The sequence below is a fragment of the Syngnathoides biaculeatus genome, chromosome 14 (genome assembly GCF_019802595.1).
Source record: "Syngnathoides biaculeatus isolate LvHL_M chromosome 14, ASM1980259v1, whole genome shotgun sequence".
Lineage (NCBI taxonomy): Eukaryota > Metazoa > Chordata > Actinopteri > Syngnathiformes > Syngnathidae > Syngnathoides > Syngnathoides biaculeatus.
Genome location: NC_084653.1, coordinates 18,677,848 through 18,691,165, shown reverse-complemented (window position 1 = coordinate 18,691,165; position 13,318 = coordinate 18,677,848). Strand labels below are relative to the sequence as shown.

Genomic DNA, 13,318 nt, shown 5'->3' with positions numbered 1-13,318 from the left:
ACACACACACACACACACACACCACACACACACACACACACACACACACACACAAATTCCCAACCCCCTGTGGTTCCACTTCTACTGCAATATCCATTTGAACACTAGATGTCACTCTAATAAAAGAAAAAAATATTTCCGAGAGCCAATCATTCACTCCGATCACTTCCAAAGTCAAACCTGTGGACAATATTGTCTTCAATGAACCTAAGAGATTCAAACCCAGATCTTTTTTTTCTGTGAGGCACATACTGTATACTAATCAACTAAAAGACTGCATGACGTTCCATTACATACAGTTTGAATTTTTAATTCAGTGATTCTGTCACACTAGAGGGAGCCACAAACCACTGATGGCACGATTCGTCCAGCCTTTTTCCGCCCGGCTTATCCTCACTAGGGTTGTGGATGTGCTGAAGTTTATCCCAGACTCTGGACAAGAGGCAGGGTACACCCTGGGCACATATAATAAACAAACAACCATCGCATTCATACCTAAAGAGAAGTTAGTCTTCAATCAACCTGCCATGCGTGATTTTGGATTTGGCACATGCAAACTCCTCATAGGCAAAGCTGGATTTAAACCCAAGACCTCAGAACTGGGAGGTCTAGGGTTGGGATGTGTTAACCAGTCATCCACCAAGCCACCTGTACTCGTATACAGCCTCTGCTTTAAACGATGGATATTTGTACACAATTAGTGTAACAACACATGTAAACAGGCAATACAGCAGTGCTCATAGTCACATAATTTTCTTTATCATTGTCAAAAATGACTATATTATCCACAGGAATCTAGGCAGGAAACACCCAGCAAATATTTGGCTGCTACATCAAGGCAGCAAAAATAAGTGTACAGTAAGTATGAATTGGTATTTATACTGCCCCCAGCAAAGAATGCAGGTGCAGCACGACGTGCACTGAATTGAAACAAAACATGTAAATAAAAAACGTGTTTTCCAATTATGTTGTTCCTAATGAGTAACAATTTCAATTAAGTTCTCAGAGTAACATAACTAACCACATATAATTACATTTCAAGTCCAAAATGATTTGAAACTATTCAAAAGTGGTGTAACTGTGGATTTATCCATCCATTTTCTTTGCCGCTTATCCTCACGAGGGTCGCGGGGAGTGCCGGAGACTATCCCAGCTGTCAACGGGCAGGAGGCGGGGTACACCCTGAACTGGTTGCCAGCCAATCGCAGGGTACATAGAGACAAACAGCCACGCTCACAATCACACCTAGGGGCAATTTAGAGTGTCCAATTAATGTTGCATATTTTTGGGTTGTGGGAGGAGACTGGCGGGCCTGGAGAAAACCCACGTAGGGACAGGGAGAACATCCTCAGAACTGTGAGGCCAATGCTTTACCAGCTGGACCACCATGGCGCCACTGTGGATTTAACCTTTTCAAAACCTCAGACAAAATGATAGATTTTACAAAAAGGTGGCACTTTCAGGTCATATTTGGAAAAATATGTCATTTTCGTACTCCACAGCAGAGTGGATTTTGTATGATTTGTAATTAAATGACCCAATGTCATTACATGTAATTACCGGGTCTCCAACACTGTTACCTCCACAGTCCTCCCCTGTTTGTGTGCGCATGAGTGACAGAGAAAAATCCAGAGAGGATCATCTCTCAGAATGTGTCTATTATCCGTGGCCAGCAATCAAAGTGTCACGTCAGTACGTTACCGTTGTCAGGCCGAGACCGGCCACGGGTGCCATAGTGATGACTAAGTCCGTCGCGGCCTCCAAGGACAATGGTGGCGTGAACCCGCCACAAAGCTCGGGGCTAATGCTGCCCTTTCACTGGCGAGGCCCGTTCGGTCTGCTGAGTGTGCATGGATTCCCGGCTCATGGACCGTAGGCGGGAGGGGGGGGGGGCGGCCCTATAAAAGCATAAGCGAGGGTCCCCACCTCATCACTGATTGTACTGGATCTGTCCCGCGTCGGTTCTGTCTGTAAGTATGTCAATATATTAGGCGGAGCGAGAGAAGTGAGATCAGGGTTGAAGCTACGTGGACGCTTTTGACGATAATGCTGGAGTTCGTAGTCAAAATGCGAATCATATTTTAGACTAGAGTGATGTGATGTGAATGCATAATCAATGTCATAGTTGGAATGGTAGGTATGACTAATCTTATATAATAAAAAAATTGCATCTGCCGAACCATGTCATCTATGCACGGCTAAATTTCTTATTTAATCTCTTTCCGATGAGCAAGTTCCATACGCTAAAGCAGGGGTGTCAAACTGTTTTTTGTCACGGGCCACAATGGAGTTCCAGTTTCCCTCATCGGGCCGTTATGATTGTGAAACTGTTAAAAATCTTTGATCGCCTCATCATATTTCCACATGGAATTTCTAAATTATTTTTGGAATCAGACATCAGGGGGAATGTGTTTTTCAACTATTGTTGTTTGGGAACACAACAATGCTTACAATACCACAGAGTTATCATTTATGATATGACAATTGGAAATTTTGGTACAGATTTGAAGAAAAGTTAATATGCAAGCTTTAGCTTCGCGGGCCACATAAAATCCTGTAGCGGGCCGGATTTGGCCCCCGGGCCTTGCGTTTGACACCTGTGTGCTAAAGAAAAATATTTTTTTCCCTTGTGAGATTTTCTCCGTCAAATTGACCCATTTGTGTTAAAAAACAAAAAATGTGTTCAAAATTGGGAGAAAAATGATAGGATAAACACAAAATTTTTAAAAACATGTTTTGGAATTTTGGAAAACTCAGAGAGTGTCAAATCGACCTGTTTAATAGTGTAAAAAAAGGAGATAAAACTCCTTTTATCTATTTAATAATGTATTTCATTGTGGTCAGTGGTCGTTTGCTCAGCGAGTCAACTCGAAGGCAGCAGCGGCAGCGGCAGCCATGAACACGCAACAGATGGAGCAGATGGGCCAGTTCAAGATCACCATGTGGGAGGAGGAGAACTTCCAGGGAAAACGCTGCGAGTTCCTGCTCGAGTGCCAGAACATCATGGAGAGAGGCTTCAACAAGATCCGCTCTATCAAGGTCGAGAACGGACCGTGAGTACAGCAGTAGCGCTGGCTGGAAAATCGGAATGTTGAAGAATGTCATACATACCATCTACACCGAAGAATGGTGGTGGTAGCGTCACGTTCTGGCTCTGATTTTTCCTCAGACGGAATTTGGACCTAAGTCAAAAACGAGGGAATTATGAACAGTTCCAAATAGCCAACATGGTAGCAAAAAAACCTTCCGCCTTCTGCCAGAAAACAAAAATAATGTCAGCAATAGCCTACTAGAACATCTAAACTTCATTTGGGGCTGCTTTTCATTAGCTGGAATTGGTTGCACGGACAAGTCGGAATTATGAACAGTTCAAAATAGCCAATGGTGTGAGGACAAAAACTACAGCTGGCGGGGGGAAAAAAATGCCATGAATAGCCTACTTGAACAGTAGAACTTTATGTGGGGTTAATCAGCAACCCTTGTGTGCAGAAAGTGGGAGGATTTCCATTTAACATAAATTTGAATGTGATTGGTTCATTCAGAACATCTCAATAATAAAGCACCATTGATTTTCCAAACATTTCATTGAGTTGGATAGCTTTAACGGCACATTAATGGGGCAAAATATCAAATTTTTTTCTACAAAAAAAAAAAAAAAAAAATCACGCTGGCATCCAAACAGGTGTGCGTTGACATTTTATATCCACTGTATGTCAAAACGCTTGCAAGATTGCAATATTTTTTAAAGTGATGACATGTTGCCATTTTGGGGGAAGACAATTGTGAAAAAAATGTATTCAAATTTAGCATTTTTTTTGGTCTCCCTTAGTCCTATTTAAAAGGTTATCGATAATTTTAGGAATTCATAGTCAAGGCACTGTATATTGACAGTTCAAAATGGTGGTGGGACATTGAAATATAATTCTTTTTATAACAATAAAGACAAAACACACAAGAGCAAAGATATAAAGAGCTTCATAAAAATCATGCAGGGGTGCACAAATTATGTGTTGCCCTTCAAACGTTGCAAATGATTGCAACGACTCAAAAAATCCATTGCACTCAAGTCTTATTACACTTGGAGGTAACGGTAAAGACAAACAATAGTTCTGACATGTTCACATATTCATACATATTCATTCATATCTCTCAAGTAATGTTAGAAACAGTTATGACCTTCAGATAGATTACAACTACCACTAATTCAAATACTCATATCATAAAATGCGTTGATTTGCAAAACACATTTAACCAAAAAAAAAAAAAGTCAAATTACATGAAAATGGCCCATGTATTAAATTCTCACAGTAATATATCTTGTTTAAAAAAAAAAAAAAAAAAAAGCACATCAGTGATGGAGTGTTATTGCGCCGCTGGTTAGCATGCACCGAGCGTGACCGGCTTGCGATATGAGCCGGACCGGGTCGGCGCATCTGCCGGCTCCGAGCCATCATGGCAGACTGACTGCTGATCAGATAACGCGGCTTCAGCTGCAGCCCTATTAAATGTTTGCTTTGTGCTTCCTTTCAGAAGAAGCAGCTGCGTGCCATGTTCATTAGAGGCCATTGTGCGCGCGGCCGTATTGTTGAACCAAACGTAAAGTCGCATCCTAACAACCGTCCGTCATTTCTCGCTCCTCTTCGAAGCTGGGTGGGTTACGAGTACCCCGAGTTCCAGGGCCAGCAGTTTATCCTGGAGAAGGGGGACTACCCTCGCTACGAGGCCTGGAGCGGCAACAGCAGCTACAGAACCGAGCACATTCTTTCCTTCAGACCCATCAAGTGTGCCGTAAGTTCCCGTATGCTTCTGGCACGAGTCTCGAGGTCCAATACGGTGGCTGAACTTGTAAAATTGACTGACCCGTACAAGCAGCTGCCTTGACGTTTCATTTTATCGCGTCTTATTGTAAGCCACTGTAAGATGCGCCTAAATATAGGAACATAAATAACAATCCACAAATTAAATAACTTCAGATTTTTTTGGGGCTATCATTTAATGGACATTGTGCTACTCCTTCTGGTGTAAACACCTGGGCCACATGGGGGCAGTATAACTTCCATAGAGACAGACATAAAGACCAGTTTCACAACAGACTCACGGCGTTTTATGCAGAGGATAAATAATATACGCCTGTGAGTATTGTTATATTATGTGTCTACTCCACAGTTGTTCAAATTTCCATTGGTTTAGTTAAGGATTACATAACACAAGTCCATCTACGCGGTTTTGCAGATTTGTTAGCATCAAGCTAAACGGGTCTGATTAAGGCCCCTTTGTGGTTTTAAATACGCAACATACAATTGCGTTTGTTATGTTTCTTTGACAGAAAACTTCAACTGGAAGTATCAAGAAACAGCTTGTAGTCTCTGGTTTCTTTTGGGAGGGTTGGGCAAAAGTTATTTACTCTCTGCTGTACTGCTTGTAACACCTGAAGGAGCCCACGTACCAGTAGCGGTACTGTTGTAGATGAAATCGTGTTATGACTGGTTTGTGGCCCAAATGTCATCCATCGCAGAACCACAGTGACAGCAAGGTGACTCTGTACGAGAGCGAGGACTTCCAGGGCCGTAAGTTCGAGGTGTGCGACGACTACCCGTCTCTCCAGGCCATGGGCTGGTTGACCAAGGAGGTGCCCTCTATCAAAGTGAATTCCGGAGCGTAAGTGATCTTCCAGTCTTTTGCACCTTGAATTATTGTTACCATTTTACTTCTCCCTTCCCTATTTTGTGATCTTTTTATGCATACGTCCATTTCCTAGCTATAGCATTTGCAATATGGTTGACAATGACTCTGCCAATTGATTTTACCGGCGGTGTTTTAAGCATATATTTTGGATTACTATATTTTGGTACCTTGTACTTGATAAACCAATTGAAAGAGCACCAGCAGCTGTTTTCATCCCTTCCCTCTATCCTAACCACCCGTTATGTAATACACTTTGTTTTAACTGGCAGTGGCAGGCCTTATTTAATTAGCTAATGGTGGTGTTAACTAGAGATGTATATTTCAGTAACTATACTGTACTGCAGTCTACAAAAGAAAAATAAAACTGCGATGCACTGAAGCCACAATAAGTAAACTGCAATATGGCGAGGGGTGACTCTACTGTCACTTTCAGCAGCATTTTATCTAAGACCTGTTGTACCATGCAGTTAGGAAGATAAATACAGGAAAATATCAGTACTCAGTCAGAGTTAAGACTAAAACAATAAGTGTCTTAAAACCACAAAAACTTTATTAATCAGTTCTATGTAGCACTTAGTGACCCAGGCGATTGCTCGATTGCCTGTTGGCCTGATGCTAAGTCCAAAGCATGGTCCTTCATGGAAATTGTGACCCGTCCCTGGCTCTCTCCCAACACAGCTGGGTGGCGTACCAGTTCCCCGGTTACCGAGGCTACCAGTACATCCTGGAGCGGGACAGACACCAAGGTGAATACAGAAACTACAACGAGTTCAGCACCCAGGCTCACACCAACCAGGTGCAGTCTATCCGGAGGATCCAGCACTAGGCTTGACCCAGCCTCGAAAAAACTGACTACTTTCGTCATCTCCGACCTGGACTGACCCCTGTCACGGAACTGTAGACGGACTCAGTCTTTCTATCTCACTGTAGCTCTACACGTACGGATATCTGAGCGCTTACTCCTTTTACCGTGCTCAAGCATGTTTATGGAAACAGGAAATAAAGGCTTTTCTTCAAAATTAGGGTGGTCTAAAATGATCTTTTGACATTAAAATTGATCACATACACGGTAAATACAGTATATAAAATTTATGGTACCTATCTGTGTTAACATTTTGTATTTTACATCCGAGTACACGCAGTTAAACTTGAACCCTGCACTCAAATCAGGACTTTTTTGTAACTTAATGATTTTATTAAAAATCTATTGCATATAAATTCTACATAGAAATAACTGAAATAACTGTTTATGAAAAAAAAAACCAAAATAATTCTTAGAAATACTCTAATAAAAAAAAAGTGAAATACAACTAAGGCTTTGATTCATTCGTGTGCCACTAGAGGGAGCCCATCCACACAGATCACAACACAGATGGAGGTTAAGTGAAGTGATTTGTTTATATGTATTTTTCATTTCTTCATACATTTCTTTTCATCTTAAAAGAATCTAGTGGTATTATGATTCAAGCTAAAGATACACCATTAGATTACTAAGTAAACTGCCGACTTCATATTCAAAGTACTTGGACTTTTTAATCTTCTTTGCTAGTCTTACCACGTATCGAATCTACAACTAGCCCTGCAGCTTATCTCCCTCTGCTTAACAGCGCAGGTACTACACAGAAAATATAACAACAGTCACAGGAATATATTTTTTATCCTCTGTGTAAAATGACTGATATTACTGCTGCTGACTGAGGGCTATTGACCCTCTTCTCCATTAAAATTGTATATTTGACTTGCTTTGCATTCGAGTGGTGTAGTTGTGTTTTGTTGTGTAGCATAAGAGGGGGCTCAACGAAGAATTATGCCACAATTAGGGAAAATGAAATAACAAGAGAGGAATAAATATTAAATGATTCACATTGCTGAAGTTAACTCTTGTAGCTCTTGTGAAAGAGTTACTAGTAGAGCTTGAGACCAAATGGATTCTTTTGTCTTTTTTGTTTTTGGTTGTTTTTACAGCCTGCTGTTTGTGCTGGAGTCATTTTAATTTACATGCTAATGCCTGCTCATTATTTATGCGTATTGTTTCGGAAGGATGTGTCTACAATCTTTACCCACAATGTAGTAGTGGAGTGTAAAATTAGCAGGTTGTCCGTTGCTGAATATTAGATACTCTTGGAGATTCTTAAACTTAAGTGGGGGGCATATTTTGCCATTTTGAGGCCTGAAGCAAACCCAGTCAGGGGGCCGTCCACATCCGTGTCCTGCAAAGATTTGGAATATTAATATTTGTCATCAAGTAGCATTTGGAGCACTCACAACTCGGTGATGAAGGTCACGTCACCCTCGCGGAGTTTTGCTGGCCCCTCCCTGGATCAAGTTTGCATTCGAAGAAAATGGAATAGTCCATTGCATGAGACTAGAAATGTAGATTTCCCATTTGAAAGAGTTTTGAAGCATTGGATTGAACACTTGAGAATAATTGCTTTCATTTGCAGAAGGAGAACTTTAGTAATGAATATCATCAGATGTTCAGGTCCCCCCAGGAAATCTCAGGCATAAAGTACAGTATATACAGTAATTTATGGGTTGTTTTCATCTGATGTCACCCGTTGGGCTGCCTCGAACGGCAGCCATTTTCAATCCCTGCGCTCCTTTACTCATACGTAGGCAAGGTGGACGACATTATGTTTTTAACCGCATTCATTGATGACGCGACTGACAGCACATCAAGCCCAGACTGACTATTAGGTTACGTGGCATACACATCATGGGACTCAGGACTGCGTAACATAGGCAAAGTATTGTGCCCTTGATCTTTAACTCTATGTGACAGAAATCACGAAGGAGGAGAAATTTACCTGTATGCTAACACGGAAAACAAAAGGCAGTGGAATAGTTTTTTTTTTTAATATTGAGGCAAGCTCCATTTATTCCATTTTTTTTTCAAAAACTAAAACCTGTATATTAGTTCACCAAAAGCAAAGCGAAATGGTTATTATTTGTTTAAAATTTGATGACAATGGCAGAAAGACAAAAGAATAAACAAATCTGGTATTTCATAAAATTCTTGAATCTTTCAAGTGACTAGCAAAAAAGGATCTTAACTGTATTGTTGGCCTTCTGGAAAGAGCATCGATTAAGCTCGTTAGCTTAGCTCGGCGACACATCAGCACGATGGAGGTTGAGACAGGGCAGCGTGATACCAGCGTCGGGCACTCGTCCACAAAGCCAGGTCTCTGTGAAGCACAGAGCCGCAGAACGTCCAAAGTCTTTCGTCGGAAGCGTTAGACGATGTCCCCGCTTACGCAGCCGGACTTGTGTACTGGATCGCGAGGCTTTGAAGAGCGCAGCGACTAGCAACTCTGGAAAATGTTTCAGCGAATTGGCGAGAGTTGTTGAAAAAAAGTCAAAAGAAAACTCAGAAGAAGGCTCTCTGATGGTTAGCAAGTCCTCTCTTGTGTACTCATACCTGTCAACTCGTACGGTTTAGCCGTAGTTCATACGGATTTTGTGGTGAATCTTACGTGTACGGCCGTATATCACAAATCATACGTATCCTGAAAATTTCCGTTTGTTTTTGCCCAGAATGGCACTAGTCTACTCTATTGAGGGGAAAACCCAAAGCTGGGGAATTCCAAACGTAGCCTGCATCAAAGATTTTTGTCGCAGCAGGCATGATGTTTAGCACAGCGGCAAATGTTGATTTAGATGATCAAAATACTTTCATTTCTGGTAACTTTCCAGTCAATCCTTGCCCCGGATCGAGCACCGCCGAGCCCGACACCTCACCACGGCAAACATGGAGGCTGCACCTGAGGAGCTGCTGGCGGGCTCTCGGCTACCTGTCACGATCGATCAAATTGTTAACGATACGCGATTGGTGACGCTGACCTATCGAGATAGGAGCTATACGGGGATATTACTTGACTGCAACAAAAAGTGAGCGTCATTTTTTTTTTATCTTGAGTTTGATCATTTCTGGCTCAAATTAATTTGACTTACCTCGTAGCTAATGTAGCATGTATGCTCGCTAGTTAGCCACCTGGGCCTCATTACAAATACATGGGATTATTGTATCTGACACTGTAGCTCTCTTGCTAGCATTGTAGCTCATGGTCATGTTTTTATAACAGCTGACAATAATTGAATGCAGTGTTTTCACCACAAGGGTGTCATATGTATGTCAAGATAGACGTTCCATTTACTAAGATTGAGAATGGCTTCATGGGAACAATGTCAGTCAGTGAGTTCCTCTATAGCTTATTGTTAGCCTTATCACACAGATCAGCTCCTTCCTTATTCACTCAAAATAAGGAATTGATCATCGGCATTCAGTAGATATGTAATCTTTCAAAACATTTTTCTTTTGCCATCACTGATTCTCTTCGGTGAATCTCTCTTCCAAATATCTAAGGTATTGTAGCCTGGCTGATAAATAGCCATCTTTTTGATCATTCTACTTAGTAGAATAAGACATTAACTTCAGATATTAGCATTATGGAGATCTACAATAAAAATCATTGAAAAACTTTTGTGTTTTTTTTCCCTCTGTTATTTTGACATATAATTTGCTTCGGTATGTTATAAGGATTTTTTGCTTTTTATAAGGATTTTTTTTTGGTAGTTTATACAGGTTGGCACTCTGAAAAGTGGACAGGTATGTATACTTGAGTCCCGAGATGCCCGTGAAACACAAAAACACAAGCAGTAACCGAGAGTATTCAGTAGACTTCCACACTGGGTACGCGTTAGGTAGGGAGGTTAAATGGCGGCCCGCAATGGTGTGTGGGAAATTCAGCAAAAAATGTGACATTAGTGAAAACAACCCGTAGGTCTGTTATATTTTTCCCAACCAACTAGCAAGTGGCAAATTAGTTTCAAGGACACGTGCAAAACGTTCAATACGATAAAGAAAAAAAAATTTTTTTTTAATAAATATATATGTAATATGCACGTGTTTTATCAAATCAATAGTGATAACAACAAAAACAAAAACGGTACAACAGTATCGCTATTCAAGACCACAGTTTCATTATCCTGCGACATTTTCACGATGATTCCACGAGGAGACCAAAGGAACTCTCTTGCAATATGAACCAATCATTGCAATTCTTCAACATTACCTGAGAATGAAAAATGGAATGGAAAGTTAACCTTTATTTGCCTATTCTAATCTACAATTACAGTCACCCACCTGGATCCTGGAGTGTGTTTGCATCACACACACGCACCCCTCCCATGTCCTTCCACGCGCACGAGCCCGCATCAACTCAACAGTCCCACGCCCAAAAAAACAGGATATTTTAATAAATGTGTAACTGTGTGCACAGTGCACACCTTTCTCAAATATACATTCCTCCGCAGCCGGATTAAAGCAGCTCCGGCGCAGCTCGGCTCGGACTGACGCCGCTCGCTTGTTCTCGTACACTTGGCGGCTTGGAGCACAAAATCGGTGAAGGTAAGTGAGCTCGCTCAGACGGGCCCGGCACTAATCGGAACTGCGGTTTTTGCTCAAGGACTCGGGAGCGACTCCTGCTTCTCTCCAGCGGAGAAAAAAATTGCGTGAGTGGATTCGGAACGTCGTCGCATCGCGAGTGAATGCGGTCTGGCCTTCGAGGCTTGTTTTAAGTTGCCTGCGACGTGTACTTGGACACAGGCAGCTAAAGCAAGTCTGGGATGCCAGAGACACCTTTCAGCCTGGGGGTCAAGGGTCAATTCCATCCTCTACTCCGGCCAGGATTGTATGAGGAGGGAAACACAATAGTTTGATAATTAAAGAACTGCATAGCAATTGTTTGATTAATTTTGTGGACATTTACGTGTATGTACAAATCCTAGTTGGCGTGATACGCATAAATAAAAAGGTTGCCCTTCTGTTTGCTGTAATTATGCTTTACTACATCTGTCAATAAAATGACGCCTCTATTTAGACGTAAGCACAAACTGAGTGAAATATATATTTTTTTCATCTTTATCTCGAGTATATTGATATACTGCGTGTCATTCTGCTTTACTAACACGTCTGATGTTGGAATGTCTACTGTTAACATGTGAACATGAAAAAAAAAAAGTTAAACACAGTTGAACTGTATCGAGGCAGCGATTCTTTGCAAATGGGCTCCCACTAGTGGCGTGTGGGAGAAATAACTATCTTCAATATTCAAATTGTCCTTATGGTTACAGTAGCTCGATTACTGTAGTTTGTTTTTAACCCAGTACAGGAGGGCTACAATAGTTAAGGATGATTTATGTATTAATATTATTATTATTATTTTGCAATTCCTCATTTTAAAACATTTACGTACATTCACAGGAATATTTTTCTTTGGTGTCTTTGCGCACTACATTTTATTTGAATCATAGTTTTTTTAATTTAATTTTCCAATTTAAGTGCAGTGTTAATGTTCAAACTGTGCATAATTGTATGTAATTTTAACATTATAATAGTCTCATTATACGTATATTGTTTCACACCAGTACCCATATGAGTATCCATGCTTCAGTACTCACTGATTCAGAGAACTGACATCACAAGTACTTTTGATACATAAAATTTCACTTAACAATGACAGATAAATGTAAACAAAACAAAAAAATTCTAGCACATGAAGACTCACTGAAGTATCACATTGTCCCAATGTAGTGCCAACTAGTGGCGAGGATGACTTACTGTATGTCAGATCATGTATATATCCATCCATTCATCCATTTTCTTCACTGCTTATCCTCACAAGGGTCGCGGGGAGTGCTGGAACCTATACCAGCTGCCAACAGCCAGGAGGCGGGGTACACCCTCAACTGGTTGCCAGTCAATCACAGGGCACATCGAGACAAACAGTCGCACTCACAACCCACGCAGGCACGTAGAGAACATGCAAACTCGACACAGGCGGATCCAGGATTGAACCCGGGACCTCAGAACTGTGAGGCCAACGCTTTACCAGCTGTTCCACCGTGCGCCTTATTATATAGCTTTTAAAAATGTAAAAATCTTGAGGGTTGGTACCATCACCCTTCACGGGTACCCAGTACATTGAAGTAAGGCCCGTACTGATACTTGGAATGGGTACTTGCGCGTACTTACTTTTTACTTGACTATTACGAACACTTTGGCCGACTGTATTTTAATGTTGGTCATGATGGTGGCACTTGGGGAGCTCAGTGTTTTGTTTTACAGGTGGAACTTGTGATAATGGAGTTAGTTGGGGGTGTCCTGCCCCCCAGCCTCCTCTTTCCACTATCTTTCCCAATGTAAGCGTTGCGTTGGTGCCATTTAGGATCTGTGCAAATCACAGAAGGGGAAATTAGGTAGCGTGGGGGCAGCGGGAGGTTTTGCACGTGGGCTGCAATGTCCATGTTGTCCGAGGTCCAGCGGAGCGTGTCTTTTTTCAAGGTAAATATACTCACCGCCGCTGACGCCCGCTATAAAGTCGTCGCTCTTCGTTGTTTGCAGAGAGCTAAAGAGGCGTAAAATCAAGCAAGACGTAAACTGGTTTCCATGTCAAACACTTCAATTCACCATAGAAACTCAGATCTTAACGCGGCGACTTTATTAAACTGCGATGGCGGATTGATAAGGGGCCCAATTTCTATCGCCCTCTTTTTTCCCCTTCTTCTTCTTTTTTATTGTGCAGGGCGCCTTGCGAGGCGGGCTGACAGAGGTAAATTGCTCTTTTAATTAAAG

The 13,318-nt window shown here is 41.6% G+C and overlaps 1 protein-coding gene and 1 long non-coding RNA gene across 2 annotated transcripts; one reads left to right on the top strand and one right to left on the bottom strand.

The window, feature by feature from the left end:
• Positions 1 to 1,947: 1,947 nt before the first annotated feature.
• cryba2b (crystallin, beta A2b) lies at positions 1,948 to 6,918 on the top strand. Its single transcript, XM_061841488.1, has 5 exons — positions 1,948 to 1,970; positions 2,845 to 3,053; positions 4,647 to 4,788; positions 5,516 to 5,658; positions 6,364 to 6,918. The coding sequence occupies exons 2-5, from the start codon at positions 2,896 to 2,898 to the stop codon at positions 6,509 to 6,511; spliced, it is 591 nt and encodes a 196-aa protein (XP_061697472.1). The 5' UTR covers positions 1,948 to 1,970; positions 2,845 to 2,895; the 3' UTR covers positions 6,512 to 6,918.
• Positions 2,915 to 8,979, bottom strand: LOC133512144 (uncharacterized). Its single transcript, XR_009798109.1, has 3 exons — positions 8,740 to 8,979; positions 3,112 to 3,182; positions 2,915 to 3,031 (listed from the first exon to the last, which is right to left on the bottom strand). It is a non-coding gene; the product is annotated as an uncharacterized LOC133512144 (long non-coding RNA).
• Between the last annotated feature and the right edge of the window lie 4,339 nt (positions 8,980 to 13,318).

Coding starts and splice junctions, on each gene's coding strand:
- cryba2b (XM_061841488.1), top strand. CDS start 2,896: ATGAACACGCAACAGATGGAGCAGATGGGCCAGTTCAAGATCACCATG. Junction 3,054..4,646: donor ATCAAGGTCGAGAACGGACC/GTGAGTACAGCA, acceptor TCCTCTTCGAAG/CTGGGTGGGTTACGAGTACC. Junction 5,659..6,363: donor ATCAAAGTGAATTCCGGAGC/GTAAGTGATCTT, acceptor CTCCCAACACAG/CTGGGTGGCGTACCAGTTCC.